This window comes from Pan paniscus, chromosome 21, assembly GCF_029289425.2.
Source record: "Pan paniscus chromosome 21, NHGRI_mPanPan1-v2.0_pri, whole genome shotgun sequence".
Classification (NCBI taxonomy): Eukaryota; Metazoa; Chordata; class Mammalia; order Primates; family Hominidae; genus Pan; species Pan paniscus.
Window position 1 is genome coordinate 49,927,154 of NC_073270.2, and position 26,780 is coordinate 49,953,933.

A 26,780-nucleotide genomic window follows, 5' to 3' on the forward strand; every position below is an offset into this window, starting at 1 on the left:
TAATTTTTTGTATTTTTAGTAGAGACGGGGTTTCACCGCGTTAGCCAGGATGGTCTCGATCTCCTGACCTTGTGTTCCGCCCACCTCGGCCTCTCAAAGTGCTGGGATTAAAGGCGTGAGCCACCGTGCCCGGCCCAGTTTTAATTTTTTTAAAGGTGAGCCAAAACATTAGTTGTGGAGGTGAAAGCGGGGTGGTACCTTTACAACCAGAAGCTTAAATTTTGGTCTGGGAATCCCTGGGAGTCCCTGAGGCCCTTTTAGGAAATCTGAGGTCAAAATTATTTACATGGTACTAAAACATTACAGGTTGAGGGTCCCTAATCTGAAATGCTTCAAAATCCAGAACTTTTTGAGCACTGACATGAGGAGCAAAGGACATGCTCATTGGAGCAGTTTGGCTTTTAGGATTATGGAAGCTGAACTGATAAGCATGTAATGCAAATCTTTCAAAATCTAAAAAAAATCTGAGATCCGAAACACTTCTGGTCCCAAGCATTTCATATAAGGAATATTCAACCTGTAGTTGCCTTTTTCACATTCATTCTCCCAAGTGTACAAAAGTTTGCCAGAGACCACACAATATGCGATATCCCAGAGACTGAATGCAGAAACATATGAGAATCTGTCTTCTAATTAGGCCAAACATTAAAAAAGATTTGCAAAAAGGTAGAACAATGCCACTCTTCTATTTTTTGTTTTGGAAAAGCTATTTTGCATTCAAAAATTTTGTTAGCTTGCAATGAGTTTTTAAATATTTAAAAAATATCTTAGTTTTAATTTCTAATATGGTAAATATTTATATCCTTTTGGAGATTATAACAAAACCTTTTGGGTCCTGAATTTGTCAGTGTAAAGGAAGTGCTTACAAAAGTTTGAGAATTTCTGCCTTAGATATACTAAATAGTGTACCTTCTGTCACCATTATTAGGAAATATCTGTCACAGCTTCTAGAGCTGTGATAAGGTATTTTGCTCCCTTGCTTTAACCACAGCCTTCAGATGTCACTAAATCCACACCAAACCAATGACCAGCAGAGGACTCCCACTACTACTTAAGCTTAGGGTTTTTCTAGTAAACACCCTTCCCCTCTCCCCCAAGTACAAATCACCTATTTGTTGAAGCCCACATTCCATTATCATGAATCAACCACAGCCAGCGCAGTTTTAGTAAATAGTATAAATGTATTTTGTAATTTAAACAAAAGCTTCTGTTAACATTATTGCTAACATGGCTAGACACTGTCACTAAATTTGGTGGCTCTGCTTAGGATGGTCTGAACACATGCAACATTCTTTTTGGAGCCACCTGAAAAACAAGGATTCATCTTCCAGCTGAAACCGAAGACAGATTTTTTTTTTTACCAAACTGGAGGGAATTTTGAAATGGTTGACCAAATCTGTGGGATACAGAATGTACAAAATTCTCTTTTAGGGTTGCTGGGGTGACAGGGCAGCTCAAAGAGGTAACCATCTATAACATCTGAAACTGAGGTATGAGACCTGTATTACAACTGATAACAACAACAAAAAAACCGCCATATATTTAAAATGCTGGAGATGGTGAAGACACACACTCGTTTCAAATATTACACCCCCTCCCTCCAACTGAAGCAGCCCATTCCAAGCTGCTTACTTGAAACTGCATGTAACATGTCTCAGGATGAATAGCACCAGCAGGGGCTTATTTAGTGATGGTTAATAACTCTCTCAAACAATAGAGGGCAGGCCAGCTAGTTTATTCAAATTGAATCTAAACCTTAGATCTCTGGCTTAACAATAACAAGAGAAACCTTTATAGACACAATATATCTTGCATTAAATCAGAGACGGTTTAAATCAGTCTTGTAACTTCTAATATTCTAGGCTGGCAACTACAGCATGACAAATGTTTAGTGCAGTTACAAAATCACATTTTACTTTCCTTGGCTAGCAAACCTTAAACAAATCTGAAAAACGCACTGTTTTACAAAGGCTTTTACCATATACCCACTGCTGCCAGTCTCAAGTAATTATGGTTTCTTCATCCCCCAGGAACATTTCTAAATAAGGGGGATTTTTCTTTGATCTGCTCGCCTTGAAGTGTATGTAAGAACTCAAGAGAGTAAGTTTAAAGAATGAAGATTAACTGAGATGCCAAGAAAAGTTTTTATTGCAAGCACAGTGAGCAGAAAGAGATGTCTTCTCACACAAAGTGGCCACAAGGTCTGCCATTAACTAAATCTCTTTGACAAGCCTTCATTGGTTTAAAGCATATGAATTAGCTTCTTGCTATCAGGTGTACATCATTTCTGCCATGTGGGACATTTTCTTGGGAATATACAAGTAATACTCCATGTAGCCTGACAGGTCCTCAATGGTCACATCATCCACGAAGACTCGAGCTTGCTCAGAACAGGATCGGGGAGAGCCAGACAGAGTTCTGGCGTGCAGCGACTGAGAGTAGTCCTCAAGTGTGGATCTTCGTTCTGGAGCCAAGGGAGGGACACTCTGCAGGCCTGAAAAGGAATACACTTCCATATCATGCCATCTGTTACACTGGCATTCCTTGCCTATGCATGTGCATGGCTTGCCCTGGTTTAGCTTGGAAACTGATTGAAAGTCAGAGAGATCACTGGCTTTGAGACTTGCTTGGGGGACTTGGGTAGCGTCAGAGGAGTCTTCCTTCTTACTCTCTGATGGGAGCCTTGGAACAGAAGTTCTCAAAGGCTCAACGACTGCCCCTGTGTGATTAGCATCGAGAGAAGTAGAGCTTTCTCCTGCACTGAACTCTTTAGGGGATGAAATTCCCAGCCCACTGCTGCCATCAGGTGAGTCAGTCTGGCTTTTGTGCTTGAGTTGACTGCTGGAAGAAGATGCTATTGTACTGCAATGTATAAACTTTGGAGGATGAAGGACAGGAGACTTAGAACGTCGACGACGCTGAGTTCTCACTGCTCCTCGTGAAGACTTCCTTGTAGACCTAAAGAGGAAAAAAAATATACAAGAAGATGTTGGGATATGGAGCTGTCCTAAACAGATTCTTTATGACAGTAGGAAATTTACCTTCCCTCAGCTTTATGAGTCTAAGCTCATAAATTTCCTGCAAGAGATGCATCTTCCTTCATTTTCACGCTGCCTAAGTCTTTGTGTCTCAAAAACTTCAACATCATCTTATTAGCAAGCTATAGAACGAGGTGAGATAATGGTATTTTTTAACTGAATCACCTGGGCCAAACATTTGGGACAGAACACCTGCCCTGTTCCAGCTCTAAGCTTGGGAGCCTTTGACCAGTGGGTCTGAGGGAAGCACCTCAAACAGACAACTGAAACCGATCCTGTGAAGCCTAAATATTGTGCCCTAAACCTGAATATAGCAGCTTCAGAACCACTGTGAGGCTAACGTTACAAATGACCATTATGCCATTACTATTAAATAGATTTCTGATTCATTTCTATCATTGGTAACAGCCAATCAATCAAAACCAAAAAACTAACAATATTTACAACCCCTGAGGTTTTCAGATACTGGGAATTACTGGACACACTATGTAAGATAACTATAAAATATTTAAATAGCCAGGCGCGGTGGCTCACGCCTGTAATCCCAGCACTTTGGGAGGCCGAGGCAGGTGGATCACGAGGTCAGGAGATTGAGACCATCCTGGCTAACGCGGTGAAACCCCGTCTCTACGAAAAATACAAAAAATTAGCCGGGCGTGGTGGCGGGCGCCTGTAGTCCCAGATACTTGGGAGGCTGAGGCAGGAGAATGGCGTGAATCTGGGAGGCAGAGCTTGCAGTGAGCTGAGATCACGCCACTGTACTCCAGCCTGGGCAACAGAGCGAGACTCCGTCTCAAAAATAAATAAATAAATAAAATAAAATAAAGAACTGAATGAAAAGAAAAGATACTCAAAACTGCTAAGTGAATTAGAGACAAGAACCAAACAAGACACTAAAAAGCTAAACAGAACACAGTAATCCCATCTTATCCATGGTTTCGCTTTCTACAGTTTCAGTTACCTGCAGTCAACCATGGTCTGAAAATATTAAATAAAAAATTCCAGAAATAAACAATTCATAAGTTTTACATTGCGCCCCACTGTGAGTGGCATGACGAAATCTTGCACCATCCTGCTCCGTCCCACCTGGGATGTGAATCATCCCTTCGTCCAGGGTGTCCACACTGTATATGCTACCTACCCATTAGTCATTTAGTAGCCATCTTGGTTATTAGATCAACTACCATGGTACTGCAGTGCTTGTGTTCAAGTAACTCTTATTTTACTTAACAATGGCCCCACAGTATAACAGTAGTGATGCTAGCAGTTTGGGTATACCAAGAAAAGCCACGAAGTGCTTCTGCTGTGGTTAGAATGTGTCACCCAAAAGTTCATGTGTTGTCAACTTGGTCCCGAATGCATCAGTGCTGAGACCTTTGGGGGTGACTGGGTCACAAAAGGACTCTGCCTTCAAGAATGGATTAATCCATCCACAGATTAATGAATTAAAGGGTTATTGAGGGACAGGGATAGTTATCACAAGAACGGCTCTGTTATAAAAGCCGGTTTGGCTACTTCTCACGAGCCCCCTTGCCACGTGATATCCTTCCCCATGTTATGATGCAGCAATGATACACTCACTAGATGCTGGTGCCATGCTCTTACACTTCCCAGCCTCCCGAAATGTAAGAAATAAGTTTCTTTAAAAATTACCCAGTCTCAGGTATTCAGTTACAGCAATAGAAAATGAACTAAGACAGCTTTCTTTAAGTAAAAAGGTGAAAGTTCTTGACTTAACAAGGAAAGGAAAAAAATAAATCGTATACTGAGGTTGCTAAGATCTACGGTAAGAACGAATCTCCTATGTGAAAAATTGTGAAGAAGGAAAAACAAATTTGTGATAGACTTGCTGTTGCACTTCAAATGTGAAAGTTACAGCCACAGTGCATGTAAGTCCTTAGTTAAGATGGAAAAGGCATTAAATGTGTGGGTGGAAGACATGAACAAAAACGTGCTCTGACTGATGGCAAATGGGTTTGATATTGTCTGCAGTTTCAGGCGTCCACTGGGGTTCTTGGAACATATCCCCTATGGATAAGAGGGGACTTGTACACACAGCTAAAGAAAGAATGACTGACTGGAAAATAAATCTGAATTATTTGTAACAGGGGCCAGCAAATTACAGCCTGTGGGTCAGATCTGGCTCCCTGCCTGTTTTTGTACAGCTTGTGGACACTGCTCCAGTGGGCTAGCACTGTGAGCCACAGACCAGGCTAGGGGATCCTCCCCTGTCCCTATTCTCCCTGCCCGCCTTCCTGGCCAGTAGACACGCTGCACCACTGTCCAGCGCCCACACTAGCTAACATCTACATGTTGGGTCTCTACTGTTGGCAACTGCTGATCATTGAGAGGCAGAATCTCAGTTCAAGACTCCAACCAATGCTGGGATCTCTGGAGGAGAAAAGAGCATGCTGAGATCTGAGCCTCACTGGGACAGAAAGTAGAACTGACCCTGGCACTACCTGCTACCCACCCATTCCACAAGGTTCTCCTTTCAGGCTAGTCACTCTATCCTGCGACTGTCTCAGCAACTGAAGACAAAATGTGTCCACCAGCCAGGACGGCCAACCCCAGGCAAACAGGGTAGAGTAGGAGTTTTCTCTCTTATTTAAGAACTTATTAATATCCTTGAATTTTTGCTTCTTGGCCTCCAACGGCTAAAAAATTTACCATACGGTGCTTTACAAAAAAAGTTTGCCAACCTCTGACCTAAAAGGCAGTACAGAGACAAGGATTTGGAAAAAATGTAAAAGTTAAGAGAGATGACAGAGTAAGTCTGGAATTTCTGAAGAAATGAATACAGAGAACAGAGGACAAGTGATTTTTATAGACATAATGACCAAGAAATTTTCTGAATTGATAAGAGAATCTATGAACACAGGAAATACACTGGAGCAGGATAAAAAGAAATCCACATAAGAGACACTCTGTAGCAAAACTATAGAATAGCAAAGACAACAGGAAGATCTTAAAAGCAGCCAGAGACTAGAAAGATTATTTCCAAATTAATAACAATTGGATTGAAGGTATGCTTTTCAATATCAATGTAACGAAACCAGAAGACAATGAACTGTACCTAATTTAAGTGCTAAGAGAAAATAACTGTCAATCTAGAAATATAATGTCAACTATATCAACTCTATCTTTCAAAACCAAGGAAGAAATAAAGACATTTTCAGATAAATGAAAGCAAAGTACAGTCAGTCTTCTGTAACCATGGATTCTACACTTGTGGATTCAACCAGCAGCAGACTGAAAATATCCCTTCCACCAAGTTCCAAAAAGCAAACCTTGAATTTGCTGTGCTCTAAGCACTATGCTGAGTCTGTGTGAGTGAAGTGCTGTGTAAGCATTGTGGTAGGTATTATAAGTACTCTAGAGATGGTTTAAAGTATACAGCAGAATGAGCATAGGTTGTAGGCAAACACTATACCATTCTGTCTAACAGACATAAGCATCCTCAGATTTTGGTACTGAGAGGGGCGTGTGAGTGGGGAGGACCTGGAATTGATCCCCCATGGATACAGATGATTGTTATTTACCAATAGGACATGATGGTATTTAACATCGGGGGCCCTTTCAAATGTATTTATATGGAGTTATACAATGCAGAGGTCCTATTTACTAATAATAAACCTTCACTAAAGAAACTACTTTAGGAAAAAAGTAAGTGATTGTATATGGGAGGTCTGAGGTGAAAGCATGGTGAGGAAAGAAGTTATAAACAAACAGAAAAATCTAAATAAACACTGTCTGCTTAAATAATAATAATAAAACCTAGTCTGTGAGATTAAGTAACGACTAAAATATTGGGCAACTGTATCATGGAAGTCAGGAGATCAGAGGAAAGGGTTTCTAAGGAGAAGGGCTAAAATACCATTAATTTTTGTCTTTGTTAAAAGCATGCATGGTAAAATCAAGGCTAACAACTACTGAAAGAATAGAAACAAAGTGTGCCATTTCCAAACCACTAGAGGAAAAGAACAAACAAAATCCTTGAAAACAATTGTGTTTAAACAATTGGAAAGGAAAGGAGGAGAGGTAAGGTGGGAAAAAAATAGAAAAAAGCAGGACAAATAAAGTAAAATGACAGAATCACTTCTGAAGATACCAATAATCAAATAAATGTAAATGCACTAAACTCAGCAGTTAAAAACAAACTGATCACATTGAATAAAACAGAAAAAAATAAAACCTAGTCATATGCTATTTATATGAAACACAGCTAAAATACAAGAACACAGAACGCTTGAAAGACTAGTAGGCTGGGTGTGGTGGCTCACACCTGTAATCCTAGCACTTTGGGAAGCCGAGGTGGGTGGATCACCTGAGGTCAGGGGTTTGAGACCAGCTTGGCCAACATGATGAAATTCTGTCTCTACTAAAAATACTAAAATTACCCAGGCATGGTGGCGGGCACCTGCGTAACCCCAGGTACCTGGGAGGCCAAGGCAGAACTGCTTAAACCGGGGAGGCGGAGGGTGCAGTGAGCTGAGATTGTGACACTGCACTCCAGTCTGTGTGACACAGCAAGAACAAGACTCCGTCTTAAAAAAAAAAAAAAAAAAAAAAAAAAAAAAAGAATAGAAAAAGACACACAAGCGAAACACTAACTAGAAGAAAACTTTAAGACAAAAGCCATTATGAGGGATTAAGAATGTCACTACATAATAAAAGTTTCAATTCACCAGGAGGAAAACATTCTAAACCTATGCTATATAAATCCAACAAAATAACCTCAAGATACATAAAGCAAAAACATAGAATTTAAAGGGAAAATAGACAAATACACTTCCATGGGGTAGATTTCAACATACATCTCTATTATTTTTAAGTCAAGTTGACCAAAAAATTGAAAAAAAGGTTCCAATAACACATTTAAAAGCCTGACTTAATGGACAGAGAACCCAAGAATAATTAGAGAAGTCCCAATCTTCTCAAACAGACATAGAATATTTGTAAAAATTGACTATGGACCAGGCCAAAAAAAAGTCTCAGCAAATTCAGCAAAAGAAGGAATAGGTCCTCATCTAATCATTGGGTCTTAGGTTCTATATCATAACCTAACTCTTTTCTGGACACTCAGAAAGGAAAATCCAATACTATTATAATATTGGAATAAAAATCATCTCAATAAGAAGCTCTTACCCATGCCAACTGTCTTTAGATGCACATGTGGTTTTAGGTTTGGTATCATCTGTTGCTGTTCTGACTGGTGCTCTGACACCTGTGCCTTCTCCAACAGACAGAGATGCTACGGACCTGAAGACAAGAACAAAGTTTACAGCTACAAAAAACTGTAAAATGAGGAGAACATATTGTTCTCACTAGCTCAAATACAACTTTTATCAATACGTTTTTTTTTCTAGTTTGGGTTTCTCAAAAATTGCTCAGCTTTTAATGTAAATTTTCCTTCAAAACCAAATCTAGAGTATCCCTAAAAGCCCATGGCTGCAAAATCATAAGCCAAAGAATGACTGGTAAGTGTACCCAGCAGCAGCATATAAATAGACTTTCAGGCTGTTTCCCTGGGGCAGATCAGGCCTTATGGCCAGAGAATGCTAATGACACTGACCATTTATCTTATGCGGGCAAACCAGAGTCATGGAACTAAACTTAGTTTAGGAGACTCCATCTAACTTAACACTGAATACATTTTCAAATATTATGCAACTTTTAGAAAAATATTCTAACTTTTGCAACTAATGAACTTGAAATATTACTCAGTTAAATCTTTGCGGTTTAAAATTATACAGATAATATGGGTTCCCAGTAAAGAACGTGAAAAAATCTAAAAGCAAGAAAAACAGAATCATCCATAACCTCACAACCCAGAGACTACCAACATCAAACATTGGTGGAAATCCTTCCAGACTTTTTTAACACACACACACACACACACACACACACACCCCTCCTACTATACATGCTATGGTGTTGACAAAAATTCTTTAGAAAGCGACATTAATCTACTAAAATGAAAGGATGTTCAACAAAACATAATTGAAAGTAAAAAGTAACTGGGAATAACCTAAATATCTAATAGAAAAAAATTACTGTATTTCTAAATTATGGCATATCTATATGGTAAAATGTTGGGAAATTATTAGAAATTAAGTGTACAAAGAACTTTTAATGATATGGGGGAATGCTTATAAGGAGAAAGCAGCATGGTTAAACACCTATACATATATTATGATCTCAACTATGTAAAATAAGTATAGGCTATCATGAACCAGTGGTCTAGATGTTAACAGTGGTTATGGTAAACTGTGATTTTTACTTCTGTTTTTATCCTGTTTTGTTTTTGTAAATTTTTCTATAATAAGCATGTATTATGTTACAATCAGATAAATAGGATATTGTTTTGTAATAAATATATACAGATTTGTCCTAATAAGACAAATACCACTAAGGAAAACCTGTTGAACAGGATCATGCTAAATTCCTGGCAAGGCCTGGTTAGTTTATGAGTCAATCCTCAGATATCCCATTTGTAAACTGGCAACAATATAAAACAACTAGAATGTATGATACACTACTACACAAGTCTTTTTCTGCTTAGTCATGCTAATGACTCACCCCTTCTCTTACTTCGTTTTCTCAAATATTCTCCTTCCCTTCTTATAATTTTACTCAAGGCAGAATATATGCTACAAATATAATTTTACTCAAGGCAGAATATATGCTACAAATATATTTTTTTCATTTCAGCTTTTACTTTAGATACAGGTGGTACATACACAGGATTGTTCATGGGTATACTGGACCCAGGTAGTGAACACAGTACCCTATAGGTAGGTTTTCCACCCACATTCCGCTCCTGCCCTCCCCACGCCAGTAGTCAGCAGTGTCTATTGTTCCCATGTCCACGTGTGTTCAATGTTTAGCCCCCACTTCTAAGTGAGAACATGCAGCATGTGGTTTTACAAATACATAATTTTTGACCATATATTTTGAAAAATTTTAAAATAATGTTCCAAGTAATTTTTAGGGATACCAAAATGGCTTAATTTTACTTTTTTTTTTTTTTTTTGAGACAGGGTCTCGCTCTGTTGCGCAGGCTGGAGTGCAGTGGCATGATCTCAGCTCACTCCAACGTCCAGCTCCCGGGCTCAAGTGATCCTCCTACCTCAGCCTACAGAGCAGCTGGGACTACAGGCACACACCACCACGCCTAGCTAATTCTTTGTTTTTTTGCAGACGGGTTTCACCATGTTGCCGAGGCTGGTCTCAAACTCCTGAGCTCAAGTGATGTGCTCACCTTGGCCTCCCAAAGTGCTGGAATTACAAGCATGAGCCATCATGCCTGGCCTGGCTTTATTTTACATTTCAACTTCTTAAAACATCAGGAAAGAAGTCCGTGTATCAAGAGTTACTTATACAAAATTACACACTAAGAGATTTGTATGTATAATTGTGTGTACACATTCCTAGTATTTTCCTGATTTAAAAAAATTATTCCTATATAAGAAATCACAAAGGATACACTGCAGCCACAATCTGGAACTCTCTGCTTCTCTGCTTTGCTTCTGTTTCCCAAGACAATTTATCAAAGTACTGATATGAACTGGCAAGTTGACCATATTAGAAAACCATCAGGAGGAAAGATATGTTTTTGAAGTAACATGGAAGCAAATATGAGCACCTATAACATCTACTGTGCAAATCTATCAGCATAAATCTTCTCATTTGATAGCCCAAAAATAGTACTAGCAATAGGCAGGTGGCTGTAACAACAACTAACATCTAGTTTTCACTTTGTGCTAGGTACTGCATGCATTTCTTCCTATTGTCTTCAAGGTACCACATAAAGGATGGTTAAGAGCAGAGGTTCTGGGCCGGACGCAGTGGCTCTCGCCTGTAATCCCAGCACTTTGGGAGGCCGAGGTGGGTGGATCACCAGGTCAGGAGATCAAGACCATCCTGGCTAACACGGTGAAACCCCGTCTCTACTAAAAATACAAAAAATCAGCCAGGTGTGGTTGTGGCCGCCTGTAGTCCCAGCTACTCGGGAGGCTGAGGCAGGAGAATGGCGTGAACCCAGGAGGCGGAGCTTGCAGTGAGCTGAGATTGCGCCACTGCACTCCAGCCTGGGCGACAGGGCCAGAATCCATCTCAAAAAAAAAAAAAAAAAAAAAGAGCAGAGGTTCTGGAGACAGGCTATCTAGGTTCAAATCCTGGCTCTGCAACGTCCTACCAATGTGACTTTTAGCAAGTAATTTAATTTGTGTGAGTCTCATCTGTAAACTGAAATGACAGTAGTACCCATGTCCTAAGGTGTAGTGAGGATTAAATAATGTGCACAAAGTACTTAACCCAGTGTTGAGGGCACAGGAAGTGAATAATAAACTTTAATGATGATGATTATTACTTGTGGGTGTTCTACTCTGAGCTTCCAGTGTTTAGTTTCCATTTATGAAAAGAAATTCTTATATCCATTAAAAATGTTGATTTATTTTGGCCTGGGAGAAAGAATTGGTGTGAGAAGAGTCTTACACAGAACATTTTGCAAAGGGTGAAATACTAACATTCAGAGAGCAGCTGGTATGCAGGTGCTCTAATTAGTTTGGCCAAAGGGTCCAAGGTTATTGATCTCAGTGACAGAACCCTACTGAATAGAGGTTTCCATAGTGATAGACTGAGCAATCACAGACCATGAAATCTACAATGTCTTCATAGATTTCCACTGAGCCAACCCACTTTTAGTGGAAAATACTGTGATTCCCTTGAGATGTATGATAAAATCCCTAGTGGGACACCGCTTGATAATCTTTGATTAAAAAGAAGTCGGGGGGAGCCCTCCTCAAAGTGAACGAAAACCAGAACACCCAACCTGGGAGGGCAAATGAACTGCTACTTTTCAAATTTAACCAAAGGGTTTTCTTTTTAAACTAAAACAATACTGTGCAGAATCTGGAAGAATGTCGCACTATTAGCATTTATATCTTCTTTCAATAATGAGAAATATTAAAAGAGGAAGAGCTTTTTAGGGAAAAGGGACTATTTAAAATGAGTAAACAAATAATTCCAAATAATATATTACATATTTAATTACCCTGATGCATCCACTCTTAATTTTTTGAAAGCAGTCTGTAGACTCTCCTCCTCTCCATCCTTGGCTTCGGATTTCATTGTGCAAGTTTTTACACTACTTATCGATGTTCCTGTTTACACTAAAAAAGAAAATAAAGTGAGCAAAGTAAAAACAGGTGGGATCAAAAGTATACCTGTTACCATTACTGTTAGAAAAAAAAAGCAAATTTTTATTTCAAAAAGGAAGTTTCAGTGTAGGTAACTGGAGACTATAGGTTTTATTTCTTAAAGGGAAACAAATGAAATGATACCAAAAATGGATATGTACTATGACAGAATATAAACTGTTCACATACTTGATGCCAAAATCCTATTAGACAATTTTGGAAACTAGATGATCTAAAATCTATGTTTCAGTATACATACTTTTTAACGGGAATCTCCCCAGTTGGTCTAGAAACCTATGAACAAAATGACATCAGAAATAAAAGGGAATAGCTAAAATTATAGCACTCTGATTCTTTAAAATGACACTGAGTATTTGTCTGGCCTAACCCTAGTTAAGTATAACTTTCATGACACATGATAGCATTTCTCTAGAGCAGTCCTGACCCAGACAGCTATGTTCACAGGAAGACACGTTTTAGAGAACAAGACGTTACCACTGTGAAAGCAGAATTAGAAATGCACTCTACCAGTAAGGTTGATACTTCCATTTGTGTTTTTCTTCATAGCCTGGAATAGTGTAATTAATTGTTAAACAAGAAAGAAAATAAATGAACTATACACTTGCAACCCCCTAAAAAATTCATTGTGCACGAGTGGAAAAAGAAAAGAAAACAAACAAACTTCTCTTTAGCCTAAAGAAAGGTTGAAAGTAAAGAAAAAAAACAGAAATGACTATTGTGTAGACGCACCACTAAATGATCTCTTAACTATTTTGATTAATCAAAGTCCTCCATATTTTCCACCTGATTTTTATATTTAAACAGAGAAAGGTAGATGAAGAACCAACCAAAGCAACAAGAAACACAACAGAGAAGTCTGTTAATAAACCCTTGAATCTAGTCTCCAAATTATTTTTTCACTCAGGGTTATTAGTACCAAATTTTGAATACAAATTAAGCAAACCAGCATCTATGAACATATCAGTGAGAATCAGAAGAAAAGTACCACAAAAAAAATAGAAATAGAGAATATTTGAAGCAAAAGGTTCACTTCACCTCTTTATTTCTAAGCCGTTACCCGCACCCTCCCGCCCCCACCACTCTTGGGCATTCTCAGAGGGAGCAGCGCCTCTCCACCGGCCCTTGGGTCCTCTCTGATTCATATCTGCTCGTTTCTCAAGGTGGCTCCGAAGTTATTGTGAGACCTCTAATATTCCAAAGGTCAAGGTGTCATAATGTTTGATATAAAGTAACCATTATATTATTGGAGTACCAGCGCAAAATAAAGAGGCAAGGAATCAGGACTTTTCACTTTACTTATTTGCGGAAGTTAAGGTATTTTAGGCAGAGCTCTCTGGGGAACACTGAAAACAGTCTCAAAAGAATTCAGCTACTAAAAAAAAAAAAAAAAAAAAAAATTCAGCCAGCCTGCACCTCAACTTCTTAGGACAAAAAAATAATTTAAATACATTCTCGACGTATATTTTGCTGGTTTATTTAAGTACATAAACATGAAGAAACATTATCCACACAATCCCATGCTTCACTAGTCTCTAATTCTCAGTTTAGGGTAGGATCCCCCAAATACACAATCAATTCCTATATACCTGGGGGGAGAGGTGAGCAATCACTTATTTCAATATTTTCAAAGCTTCACATCATCTAAAAGAGTACTATTGCAGGTTGTAAACAAATTCTTCCTGCTGGTAGAACTAAATTGAAGTTTGACTTACAATGTTCCTCAATTACCTTATGATCCGTTAGTCAATGTTCAGCCCTTACCGAGTTCATAAATCATCTGAGCCAATCTCCCCAACCCGCAGACCGCCCCCCAAGTCCTCTTTAGCCCTCTCTGGAAATCAGTCAGCATTTACGTACACATCACATTTAAGTATACACTGCTGAACCCTACAGGCAGAAATTCATTTCTTTCACAAATATTTACAGAATTCCTACCACGTGCATGGCACTAGAATGAATGCTAGGGATAGAAGCCCAAACTCCATTTCCGTAAGGACTAGAATCTCATTCCTGCCCTCCAAGAGCTTACAATGTAACACTGTGCTAAGAGGCTCTGAACCTACATATGTAACTTTTAATTATACCATGCTGACTTAATAGCATGGCAGGTGATCACCCTAGATGTTAATACAAACTTTACATTCCTGTTGACACACTAAAAGATCTATCATCTAAAAACCAAAACAGGCCAGAATTAAAATCTGGCTACAGACTAAAACTTCAGGAATGAAGTTCTGTCTAAACCATTTTCAGACTTCCAGCATTTTTTTACTACTCACTTTTTTTCTCAGTTATTTTAGCCAAGAACAAAGGTGAGCGTTAGGCATAACCTTAAGAGCTAGAGAAGAGCATGTTTGTAATTATAAAAGGCTCATTAGGCTCCTCTGCATCCCCAGATCCCCATTCAAAGAAAGGGCTGTACAACTAACTCCGGACAACAGATATAATTGGCTTGCCCTTCTTCATTAATATTAAATTTGTGGGAGACAGTCTTGGCGTTTTCACTGCAGTGAACTCGTGAAGTTGAACAATCTCCAAAGAGATGAAACTTTAAAAAGCCTATTCGAAGTTACTTTAAGTCAAATCACACCAGGCAATTTAACTTTGCCTCGGATTTTCCACAACCTTACAAAAATTACAAAGTTCTTCTAAGTTCCTCCATCAAAAGGCCAAATTCCTGGTTTTTTCTTTCAACAAAATGGATGCGTCACAATCTTATTTACATCTTGCCGTTTTAACCAAGACCTCCTTGAATCCCAAGCCTAGGTCTACATTTCCAGGCCCCTGAGACGACCTAAGAACGATCAAGAAGGGATGCGCGGGTAAGCGTTGTCATCACAACATTAAAGATTTCGAAACTCCCAGACCACCAGGAAGCGTAGAGTATGGGGAAGAAAACCATGCCCAGCAACTCTAAGAGGCAAACTAGACCGGGAGGAAACAATCGGCCCCCAGGACAAAAAGCACATTCACACCTCTCCGTGCAACCCACTCATCCCTTTATACTCGCAGCGCTGCAGCCAAAGCACAAAGTTCTTTCTTTTCACCCAGAGTCTGTGCCTGTCGCGGTTAAACATGAACGGAGGAAAATTCCTAGTCAGAACCCAGAGGGGTAGGACGGGGCTTGGAGTGTGGGGACAACGCCAAGCAGGGAGCTGTCCAGGGGCACTGCCCGCCCGGGGTCTCCAGCTGTAAAGTTGCGCTCCTCGGGAGATTCCTGGGGTCAGAACGAGAGGCTGGAGTCGGAGCGAGGCACAAGGGATGCGGGAGAAGAAAGGAGTGGGGCCGAAGAGGTAGCCAACGAGAATGGGGCTCCGAGGCGAGAGGGAAAGGACTGGAAGGGGCAAAGGGCGGCCAAGGAGGGCGAAAAGGGGAAGCTGCCGCTGGGCGGGAGACGGCGGAGGAGCGAGACGGGGCGGGGGACCGCGGGAGGACGGGAAGGCGGGAAGAGGAGAGAGCGTGGAGCTCGGAGCTCCAGCAGGCACAGGCCGCGGCAGATAAGGGGGCGCGGAGAGGCCCAGGCCCGGCCCAGGCAGGAGGCGTCGGGAGACGACGCGACCCAAGGCGGGCGGGCCCGGGGAAAACCGCCCGCGGCCAGACCGGCAGTGGAAGCTGAGACGCAGTGCTGCGGCCCCTCCCCGTCACGTCAGGGCACTTACCTCCTCACAGCTGGGACGCTCCGGTGATGCGGTGCAGTCAGTTCAGAGCGTCTCTCCCAAATCTCGGCGCCCGACTGACCCGGATCCAAACCAGCCAAAGGGGCGGCCCGCGCCTCGGGAGTCGCATTGCGCCTGCGCACTCCGGCATGCACCCCGCCCCCTGCTTATGCTCCTCCCACCCCAGTGACTCGGCAGCGCGGCAGCCGACGACTGCGCAGACGCAGGGCGGCGGCCGCGCCTCTCGAACGCCCCGCACCCGCCCCCCTCAGAAGCACGTGCGCCTTACGTAATTTCCTGTTATTCTTCGGTTTGCCTCCTCCCAGTGGCGTGGATTTGCTCCCGACCCGCTTTTGGGGCGTGCCTGCTTCCTCCTCTCTGTTAGGTGAGTGAGTAGGCGTCATTCTTCACAGTAGTCCTCTGCCTCCACCGCCCCGGGATCTCCTTGCGCTTGGTCCTCTACGTGGAGTCACCTATGCAGAAGAATTCCACGGGGCGGGGGCGAGGACAGGGTGCGGGGGTCTTTATGGCAGACAGTCCCCGGCTGAGCGCTTGGCCAGAGTTTCTGTGATGCTAGAATCTGGACTGCCTGCGACCTCTCCGGGACTCGGACACCAGCCCTCGCCTCCTGGTGATCTTTTAGGTCCTGCAGAGAAGCGAAGAGGTATTGGACGTGGCCAGGGTCAATAGTGTGAAGCCAGAATTAGAATTGAATTGAAATGCCTTCGGTTTTGATATCTCTGCTGTTTGTCTTGAGGCAACTGCTTTTCCTCCTTTGGGCCTCTCAGTTTTCCATCTAGTAAGTGAGGAAGTTGAACCTTATCGGTGAATCTCGTGTTTTCAGGCGTAGACTCCTTTGAGAATCTGGTAAGAACTGTAGATCCTCTTGCCAAACAAATGCACCTACACACCAAATTTTGCAAAAAGATTTAGGCAGTTCACCAAAGGAGATGAATTTTAGGATTCTTTACATTTTTCTGATTCTGAATGTTGCTCAGATGGTAGGCGGGAAAAGGTGATCTGTGCAACAGCTGCCACCCGCTCCATCACCAGGACTGGTTCTGCTGATCTAACTGTGCCTCTCCTCGCCTGCCAATCTCCAGCTCCACGTCTGCACTTCTCAAAGCTTCGTGAGAACAGATGATTTTGCGCAATAGAGTTGGATGGCGTTGATTGTGGCCCACCCCTAGAGTGAGGGTTTTTCCCTGAACCAAAACTGGCCCCATCCACCGTCATTCCCCAATACCTTAGTTGTAGTCAACTAACTAGATAGGCTGCCGAAGATGGTTTAACTGTGTCCAGCTTAACTACAGCCAGGCTTTGGAATGCCTGGCCTATGTCTGTAAATGAAATCTAACAATTTATTGTATAACGTTGTTAAACATGAAGCATGAAGTTGGCCGTGGATAAAACATTTTAAATTCTCGTCGTTCATACCAGAGGCTCAGTAACTGACCGGTTGAAAGAAAACTGTTCATTGTAACCTAATGATGCTAGTTAGATAGCATTAGATTATGTTAGAGATTAGATAACTTGTTCTAGCTGCCTTTGTCCTGTCTCACAGTGCTAGTAAGTCAGGATTTAAACTGCCCTTCTCAACATCTCTTGGACAAGAAAAAGCGGGAAATACGATGTATTTTTTTTCTCAGCCCTTGCCAAGTGAAATGTATCAAAACCAAACATGTCTTTTTAAGCTGCCACTTCAAAATATAACTTAAGATAAAATCTCATATATCCTTGAGAAGGCCTGGCACGGTAGCTCATGCCTATAATCCCAGCACTTTGGGAGGCCGAGGCGGGTGGATCACTTGAGGTCAGGAGTTTGAGACCAGCCTGGCCAACATGGCGAAACCCTGTCTCTACTAAAAATATGAAAAATTGGCTGGGCATGGTGGCGCATGCACCTATAATCCCAGCTACCCGGGAGGCTGAGGCAGGAGAATCTCTTGAAGCCGGGAGGCGGAGGTTGCAGTGAGCCGAGATTGCACCACTGCACTCCAGCCTGGGCCAACAGAGCAAAACTGTCTCAAAAAAAAAAAAAAAATCTCATATATCCTTGAGGGGGAAGAATTGTCTGGATCGTGATTGAATTCCCAGGGCTTAGCACACTTCCTGGGGGTTAGTAGATGCTCAATACAGTTTTGGTGAATTCTCATTTTACCTGCTTCCCATCCCTAATTATATTAAATACCAAAAACTAAAAAGTTACAGTATTTCATTTTATGTAAGCACATCTCCATCATAAAGAGTTAGATGCTTTCCAAGAATGTGACTCATTACTCGGGGAGTACTTGGAAGGTGAGAACCTCTTGTGAATGCTGAAGCCTGTTAACTCACACACCTGACGTGGCCTGAAGTTTTAAGTCATTATACATAGGACTGGCTCACGGTGTGATACATCATGACTTGGAATGAGATAGAAAAGCTACAAAATGGGATGGATCTGAGTGAACAAAAAGCCAGATCGGTGTCCTATACCAGCAATTCCAAGTCTTTTTAACCATGGGAAAAAAACCTGAATTTGTGTGTGGACTTTACATTGAAGAAATCAACTTTGTATTAATGCACATGGTAATGCCATTTAATTAAAAAGCTGTGGTAGATGTAAAATTCCTCTAACAGTGCTTCTTTCTTGCTACAAGTGTCTTGTACATGCTTTAGTAAGAGGGACTTAATTCCATGAATTTATACTGCAAGAACAATTTATATAGGAAGATAATAGTTTCTCTTAAAAAATAACTTTGGAGAAGCCAAGTCCAAAGTAATGAAGAAAATTATTTGCCTAACCATGTGGCTGCCATCCTACCAGTTGGTAATCTGGAAAATATTCTGTTCTTATGTTTTAAGACTCAAATTAATTTATTTCTTACCTCGATATACTTTTTTAAATGACTTAGGGTAGGCCAGGCGTGGTGGCTCACGCCTGTAATCCCAACACTTTGGGAGGCTGAGGCAGGTGGATCACCTGAAGTCAAGAGTTCGAGACCAGCCTGGCTAACATGGTGAAACCCCATCTCTACTGAAAAATAAATAAATAAATATACAAAAATTAGCTGGGAGTGGTGGGCACACACCTGTAATCCTAGCTACTTGGAGGCTGAGGCATGAGAAGCCCTTGAACCCAGGAGGTGGAGGTTGCAGTGAGCTGAGATCATGCCACGGCACTCCAGCCTGGGCTACAGAGCAAGACCTTGTCTCAAAAAAAAAATTAAAATTAAAATTAAAATGACTTTGGGATAGAAGATAGTGATAATGATTATTTGTCTTGATTTACAAGATGTTAGCTCATGTAATCTTCATAACCAATTTGTGAAATGTACTTCTATGATGTCTGTTTTACAGCTGAGGAAACTAGGCTCAGAATAGTTAGATAACTTGTCCAAGGTTACATCGTTTGTAAGTGGTAGAACGGGGATTCCAATCTAGGCAGTCTGACTATAGCACCCTGCTGATCGCTGAGTTACACTGCTTTCCTTAGCCTCCCCACCTTCACCTCCTGTATGTACCCAGCTAGACCAGGGATACCTGCTTTCACCTGGAAAATACCACTGGGTTTGAGGAAATTGGCTGCCCAGGGCCTAGGACTGTTCCAGCCACTCTTTCTTTGCATATATTTGAACCCAGCAGGCATATTTCCCTCTCAGGTCTTTTGTATGTATTTCCCCTCCTGGAGCATTGTTTACTCACAGTTCATCTTGTCATTCAAAGTCTCTGCTCATATCAGCTCCCCAGGGGGGTCTTCCTTGGCTTCCCCAGCACCCCCTTCACTGTGTATCCCTTTACCCTGCTTTATCATAGCACTTGTCCCTACCTGACAATGTATAGTTATTTTTTGGTCCCCTCACTAGAATAGAAGCTACCCGAGGACAGGGACTTTGTGTCTTTTTTTTAGTCACTATTTTTTTTAATCAAAGATGCACATTTTCCCACAATTTATTAATAGCGGTTAGAAAATCTGAATGTGTCTTATAATCGCCAGTGTGTCCTGGTTTAATTGGTAGTATTTTTTTCTTTCTTACTTGTTCCTACAGTAAGTGGTGAGTCTTTAAAATGATGGTGTCTTAGAATTGATGAAAATACAGTGTATCCCCAAGGCCTGAACTCTATGTGGCACATAGTTGGCTCTCATTAATTACTTGTTAAAGGAAGGCATTGAGTGTTGTGTGCCAGAAACTATTGAAACCTTTTTTTTTTTGAGGTCTCGCTCTGTCACCCAGGCTGGAGTGAAATGGCACAATCTTGGCTCACTGTAACCTCCGCCCCCAGGTTCGACTGATTCTCGTGCCTCAGCCTCCTCAGTAGCTGGGATTACAGGCGAGCACCACCATGCTCTGCTAATTTTTGTATTTTTAGTAGCAATTTATATCATTCCAGCAGACTCTTAGAAAGTAGATGGGGAGGGTGGGGAATGTAAGAGAGACCAGTTAGAAGACACTCGAAATAATCTGAGGGAAGACCAGAATGGGAACCATGGCTGAAGGATGGTGAGACCAGCAGGGCTCGGCGGCCTGCTGAGCAGATGTCTGGCCTGAGCCGCGCCAGTAGGTGGCCCCCTTCACTAAGGAAGGGAATCCAAGAAGACTAGGTTTGGGGAGTGTGGGACGGTTTGGTTTTGAACATAAAAGTTTCAAGTGCAGATGCAAGGAGGAATCAGGTCCCAAAGGCTGCAGCAAGGGACTTATCCTGAGGTTTCTCCTTCTGAGAACTGTAGGAGCTATGGAAAGAAATGACCAAATTTATTTTAGAAAGATGACTGGTTTCAGCGTGAGCCGGCATGGTGATCCAGGCCTGAGATGATGGTGATCGAAGGGGCAGGTGGCCCTAAGTATGGAGAACAAGTGAGCCGATTGGAAAGTTGTGTAGATCAGGCCTTGGGGAGAGATTGACTACGAACAGGATGGGCAGTGAGAGAAAGCTGACAATGATACTTTGCTTTCCAGTTTGAGCAACTGAATGGATATTGGTGCCCATCTCAATTAAACTCTGTTGAACCCAGCTGACAGTGAGCAGAGGAAGAACATTTAAATGGAGAATCATAGTAACAGCTAATACTTTCTTTTATTTCTTTCCTTTTCTTTTTCTTTTTTTTCTTTTCTTTTTTTTTTTTTTTTTTTTTTTTTTTGAGACAGAGTCTTGCTCTGTTGCTCTGTTGCCCAGGCTGGGGTGCAGTGGTGCAATCTTGGCTCACTGCAACCTCTGCTTCCCTAATTCAAGTGATTCTCCTGCCTTAGTCACCCACGTGTGCCACCATGCCTGGCTAATTTTTGTTTGTTTGTTTGTTTGTTTGTGGAGACAGCGTTTTGCCATGTTGGCCAGGCTGCTCTCGGACTCCTGGCCTCAAGTGATCTGCCTGCCTCAGCCTCCCAAAGTGCTGGGACTGCAGGCATGAGCTACCATGCCCAGCCTATGAGGGCTAATACTTTCATAGCTCTTCCTATGCATCAGAAGACTCATTTTAGTTCTCACCACAATTCTATGAGATTACCATTATCACACTCATCTTCCAGATGAGGAAACTGAAGCAAAGAGAAGTTAAGTAACTCACCAAGGTCACACAGCTAACAAGTGGCGGAGCTAGAATTTGAACCTAGGCAGCTTGGTAGAGTCTGTGCTGTCACTGCCTCTCTGTGCTGATATATCTCTAAATTAGTTCAGTTTGGACAGAGTGAACCTGAGAGATCCGTGGGGCAGCCGCGTGGAGGTGTCTAGCAGGCATGCAGATATATGGTTCTGAAGCTCACATGGGAGGTGGGGACTGGAAATAAAGACTGTGGAGTCTGCATACAGGTGGCCATTGAAGCCACAGGAAAGGTCAGGACCCTTAAGGAGAGGGTGGGAAATAATCGGAGGAAAGAAACAAGGGAGCCCTGGAAGGCAAACACAAGCATTCCAGTTGTGGGAAGGACATAGTCCTTTCTGCAAACGAATACACTGCACCTGGCTTATAGATCTTCAGTCAACAGATAGTCCATCCCCCAGAATTTGTTTGGCTCTGGGTACCCTGACAAAATGGAGTTCCTGGAGCCACAACCCTAAGGACCTGCCTCAATGGTGGTGATCCTCCCCACTTTCTTCTACCATGAGAGTCCACTGGGGGTCTGTTGGCTTCTCTGGGCATCTGTTTTTTGCCCCTCCCTACAACTGAAGAGCCTCCAGCTCCTCTGTCTACCACCCGTCCACTTCGTCAGCTCAGGTCCCTTCCCTGTCTCTACGACCACAGTAACATTTCACCTGGAGCTTCTTCAGGTCCCTCCTGAACTTATTTTCAGCCCTTTACCCGTACATTTCTTGTATCTCCTGCTAGATTCTAAATTTCTGGAGGGCAAGAAAAACCTATTATGTTGACTTTCCCTCCCTCAACCTCTGCTCCCCTGCGTGGGTTAAATGGCCCAACCCCGTTGTCCCATGGGACTTCGCATGCAGTCCACCAGAAGAGGAGCTGTACCTACCACAGGAGCCAGTGAGTCCATCAGTCAGTCAGTCATCTCAGCAAATAATTCCAGTTGTCTACTGGCTTTCTGGAAACATGACTGGGGACTGTTGATGCCTTTGACAGTTGATTCAAGCAGCAGGACCTTTCACAACAGCCTCCTGTTTTTGTGGGTGGGGAATAGGCAAGGGTTGGGAAGCGGGAATTCGCCGCTCTTTCTTGTCATTCTCTTCATAGCCCCCAAGCTACTGTGGTCTATTGTTTTGATAGTTGCTTTCCCGAAATGTTAACAGGATGGAGAGTAAAGGAGGACTCTGATGCCTCAGCCATGCGCCTGTGTGCCGATTCCCATTAAGCCTGCACCAATTTGATTTCCAAGACTCCAGTCAATCCTCAGAGCTCCAGGAGGGGAGGGGCAGCTTTTCCTGGTAGCTGCTGATCACCAGCAGAGGGAGCCCTAGGACTGCAGGGCCTCTTTCCTTACCGTTGGTGAAGCCGTTCACTGTGGCTTCAAAACTGTGGAAGACCCGGGATTTGTGGATCACTTGCCTTTAGAATAGAATCAAGAAATAAAGCTGCAGAAGAAAGAATCTCCATGTGGTAAGGATTGGAAGGGAGTGTTGAGAGGGGCTTTTGGGGTGCTGGTAATATTGTTCTTTGACCCGATGTTGGTTATAGGAGTGTGTGCTATAATGTGGTATACGTACATTTTTCTGTGCGTATAACTAAACTTCAGTTAAAAGTTTTTAAAACTTAAACATCTCTATGTATACCACAAAATAGGCATCAGGTTAGGGTGAGCGGTTTTTTTCCCTACAATTCTTAACCTTATCTGAGTCACAAGACAGCCCTCCCTCCCTTCCTCCGAGAAAGCCACAGACCACTGGTTAAGGACTTCTCCTGCAGCAGCCGAATAGAGAAAGTGAGCAAAGGACATGAGCAGACGGTTCACAGCAAAAGAAATACAAATAGCACTTAAACTTATGAAAAAATGCTCAGTCTCAATCTTCAAAGAGAAGTGCTTATAAAAAGTATGCGGAGATACCATTTTTAACCTGTCAGATTGGCAGAAATCCCAAAGCTTGACAGCATGCCCTGTGGATGGGGCTGGAGGTGGGGGAGTAGGGAGAATAAATAGCAGGCCTTTTAATACATTACCAGTGGGATTGTGAAATTGACAGCCCTGTTGATTTGGGCAATATCTACCAAAATTACAAGTCTAAGAATCTACCCTGTAGATGACATTTGTACCTATATGTAATAATTTATGTAAAAGATGATCTATTGCAACATTGGCTGCAATAGCAAAAGATCAGAAACAACTGAAGTGTATGTACAGGACTGGTGCATCCACAAAGCAAAATACTATATAACTGGGAAAAAGTTTGAGGAAGCTCTGTGTGTGCTGAGGAAAGATCTCTAAGATATAGGTGAAAAAAAGCACGACGTACAGCTAAGAACATATGTTTGTATTGCTTCTATCTTCATAAAGAAAAACTGATAAGCTAGACAAGTAACTAAGAGAAGTGTTTCAGGAAGTGGTTGGGGGCCAGCAGGAGGGGCCAGGCTTCTGAGTGTATACCTTGTGTTTTGATTTTTGAATCATGTCAGTGTATAACCTGTGCAAAACAAAACAAAGTTTAGAGTTCCTGCTCTAAAGCTGCTGAGCTAAGCCTTTAGGAATTCATAAATTGTTATATCTGCCCAATTGTAGAATAGCTGGGTTTGGTTTTTCAGTTTGAACTGAGCTGTGTCTTGGTGAGAGTCTTCAGCTTACTCCACATTTGAACACAGTTCAGGAAAGTGTATTGCAGTTTCCTGGCTCAGCCTAACTCTCAAGAATTCTTTCTTTACCCTCCATATGCTCAAAACCAATCTTGCCCCTCAAGTGTTGACACTCAGCTAGCTATCATTTTTCAAAGTATTTCATTTTCAGCTTATGTATTCATGAGCATCTAACTCTGCCTGAGGGGGAGAAGAAAAGGAAGAAAAGTTTTCACCAGAAAAGTACATCTGTGTTTTCAGAAACCAATAGATATGAAATCTTGCTCTCCGTCCCTTATCTTTGCCTGTCTCTGTAGCCATCCTTTCTCCTTTCCCTCCTCCTAGCTAAAACCAATCCCAGCTCTCCTCCCTTCTCAGGAAACCCACTTTCTTCTGTATATGCAAACACACATCATGTCTTCTGTCATAGTAAAACCAAAAACAAAAAAAGCAAACACCAAACCCACAAAGCCCCCTTCTACCCGGGTTCCCCATAGAGCTCCTGTCCTTTTCTCCCTGTTGGAGCCTTAGCCAGTGGCTCTACTTCTTCCCCTCTCCACCCACCCCCCTTCTCTCTCTCTCTGGGTCGGTCTCTCTCTGTCTCTCTCTCTCAGTGGCTGTACTTCTTCCGCTCTCCACCCACCCCCCTTCTCTGTGTGTGTGTGTCTCTGTCTCACCACCCTTTCTTCAATCTACTGCAACCAGACTTCTATCCCACCAAAATGTTCCTTGCCAAGGTCATGGATAACCTCCTTGTTGCTGAATCCAGTGGCCCTAGTCTCATTCTCATGTTGCTTGAGTTTTGAGCCCTGCCTGACGCTGAACACAGCCGCCTCCTCCACTCGCTCTCCTTTCAGCCCCTGTGGCCACTGCTCACAGGGGCACCCTCTCAGCCTCACCTTTTCTATCTCCTCTGCAGGCTCCTCTTTTCTCACTGGTCTGCTGACCCTCAGGGGCCATGCCTTGGCTCTCTTCTCATCTCACATTCACTTCCAGGATGATGCCGGGTTGGAGAATATGGAAAACAAATCTGACTTGCTCGAGTGAAAAAGGCATCCACTAGAAGAATGTCAGAAAGCTCACTCAACAAAAGGAAAAGCTAAACAGCTAGGCCTTATCAGCCTGGGAGCCAGACCGAGCCTTTCCCAGGTGCCAGGAATCGCTGAGCATTGCCTCCAGGTGATTCAGTTCCACACATCTTTGTTCCTGATACATCTCTCCGTACAAGATTCAAATTCCCAGGAAAGAAACTGATTGGCTTTCATGGCAGGGTCATATTTGACCCACTCCTACTCACAGGGGCAAAAACTGTAACTTCCTCTGTATTTTTTCTTTTTCTTTTCTTTTCTTTTTTCTTTTCTTTTTTTTTTTTTTTGAGATGGCATCTCGCTCTGTCGCCCAGGCTGGAGTGCAGTGGCACGATCTCGGCTCACTGTAACTTCCACCTCCCAGGTTCAAGCTATCCTCCTGCCTCAGCCTCCCGAGTAACCGGGACTGCAGGCATGCGCCACCATTCCTGGCTAATTTTTGCATTTTTAGCAGAGACGGGTGTTTTACTATGTTGGCCAGGCTGGTCTCGAACTCCTGACCTCAAGTGATCTGCCCGCCTGGACCTCCCAAAGTGCTAGGATTACAGGCACGAGCCACCACACCCAGCCCTGTATTTTCATCTAATCTCATTTTCATCTCAAACTTCCATTCTCCCAACTTGAGGGGATATTTCCTTCTCTTCTGGTTTACAGCGCTCTGTTTTGCACAGATATTCAATGTTCAGGATCCTCCTCTCTCCTGTGTGCTCCCATCCTCCTGGCGTGGCATCTGGGTATAAGGGGGCAGTGGGTAAGCTTTATGGCTCAGATGCCATTCCCTGCCCGTTGCTGGTCTTCACTCCCACGTGGTCGCTCAGAATTTGTCCCCGGGCATTACGGATTATGGTGGAACCTACCAAAATGGGGTGAACCTGATTTAGTTCCTGAGCAGTACACGGACCTGCTTAGAAAATTGCCTGTCTGTAGCCATGAGGTCCTCATGTGCCACAACTCTCACAGCTTGTCACCTGGCCTCTCTTTGTCCCTCAGTCCACTTAGCACATCACTGGGACATGTGGACACATCTGGATTACCACCTACATGGCACCCACAGGTCAAGGGGACAACGGGCTGCTGTTACCACAGCTTCGGTGCCAGCTTAGTGCTGTCGCGTGGTCAGTGGGGGGCATCTCTCCCTGGGCTGTGCTTGGGAAAGTGGGATCCTACTGTCCCCCAAACCTGTCCAGATGCTTCTTAGTCCTACATAGGAGTTTTCCTTCGAGGAGGGTAGACACTTGCACCTGAACTCTTGTCCTGCTTTTTTTTTTCCTTGGCAGCACCAGAAGGCTTTTGCCCCACTTGCTGTACAGGAACTTGTCTGAACCTTATACTGTGTCATCTCCACACTATAGCCTATAGAAAATCTCTATCCTCTCATCCCCAAGTTGTCCTCTTGCTCTGTAAAGGGAAGATTTTGGAAGTTAGGAAAACTGTTTCTGCCTCAACGAAGCCACATTTTAACACTAATGTCCACAGACTCAAGAAATCTAATTTAAAACAGAGCCAGGCAATGGCTCCCATTGATTCAGTGGCTGGAGGGAGCTGCAGGCTAACTAGGAATTAGGAATTAGCCACAACAG

General features: G+C 42.7%; 2 protein-coding genes across 8 annotated transcripts in view; one reads left to right on the forward strand and one right to left on the reverse strand.

Moving 5' to 3' along the window:
- Window positions 1-1,714: 1,714 nt before the first annotated feature.
- Window positions 1,715-26,780, reverse strand: part of OSER1 (oxidative stress responsive serine rich 1) — a 53,570-nt gene continuing 28,504 nt past the window's right edge. The window contains exons 2-6 of one of the 6 annotated variants that reach the window (XM_055104927.1): window positions 22,368-22,509; window positions 16,208-16,821; window positions 12,097-12,214; window positions 8,187-8,300; window positions 1,715-2,958 (exon numbers count right to left, since the gene is read on the reverse strand). In XM_055104927.1, coding sequence (XP_054960902.1) covers window positions 2,271-2,958; window positions 8,187-8,300; window positions 12,097-12,173 — 879 coding nt within the window. In that variant the 5' untranslated portion in view covers window positions 12,174-12,214; window positions 16,208-16,821; window positions 22,368-22,509 and the 3' untranslated portion in view covers window positions 1,715-2,270. Of the gene's footprint in view, window positions 2,959-8,186; window positions 8,301-12,096; window positions 12,215-15,921; window positions 16,072-16,207; window positions 16,822-22,367; window positions 22,510-26,780 lie in introns of those variants that run through there. The other 5 variants (XM_003825918.5, XM_034947232.3, XM_063601053.1 and 2 more) reach the window with 5 other exon arrangements.
- Window positions 16,143-26,780, forward strand: part of GDAP1L1 (ganglioside induced differentiation associated protein 1 like 1) — a 69,375-nt gene continuing 58,737 nt past the window's right edge. For both annotated transcript variants that reach the window (XM_034947231.2, XM_055104926.1), the window contains exon 1: window positions 16,143-16,303. The gene's annotated coding sequence lies outside the window, so the exon portion shown is untranslated. The remainder of the gene's footprint in view (window positions 16,304-26,780) is intronic.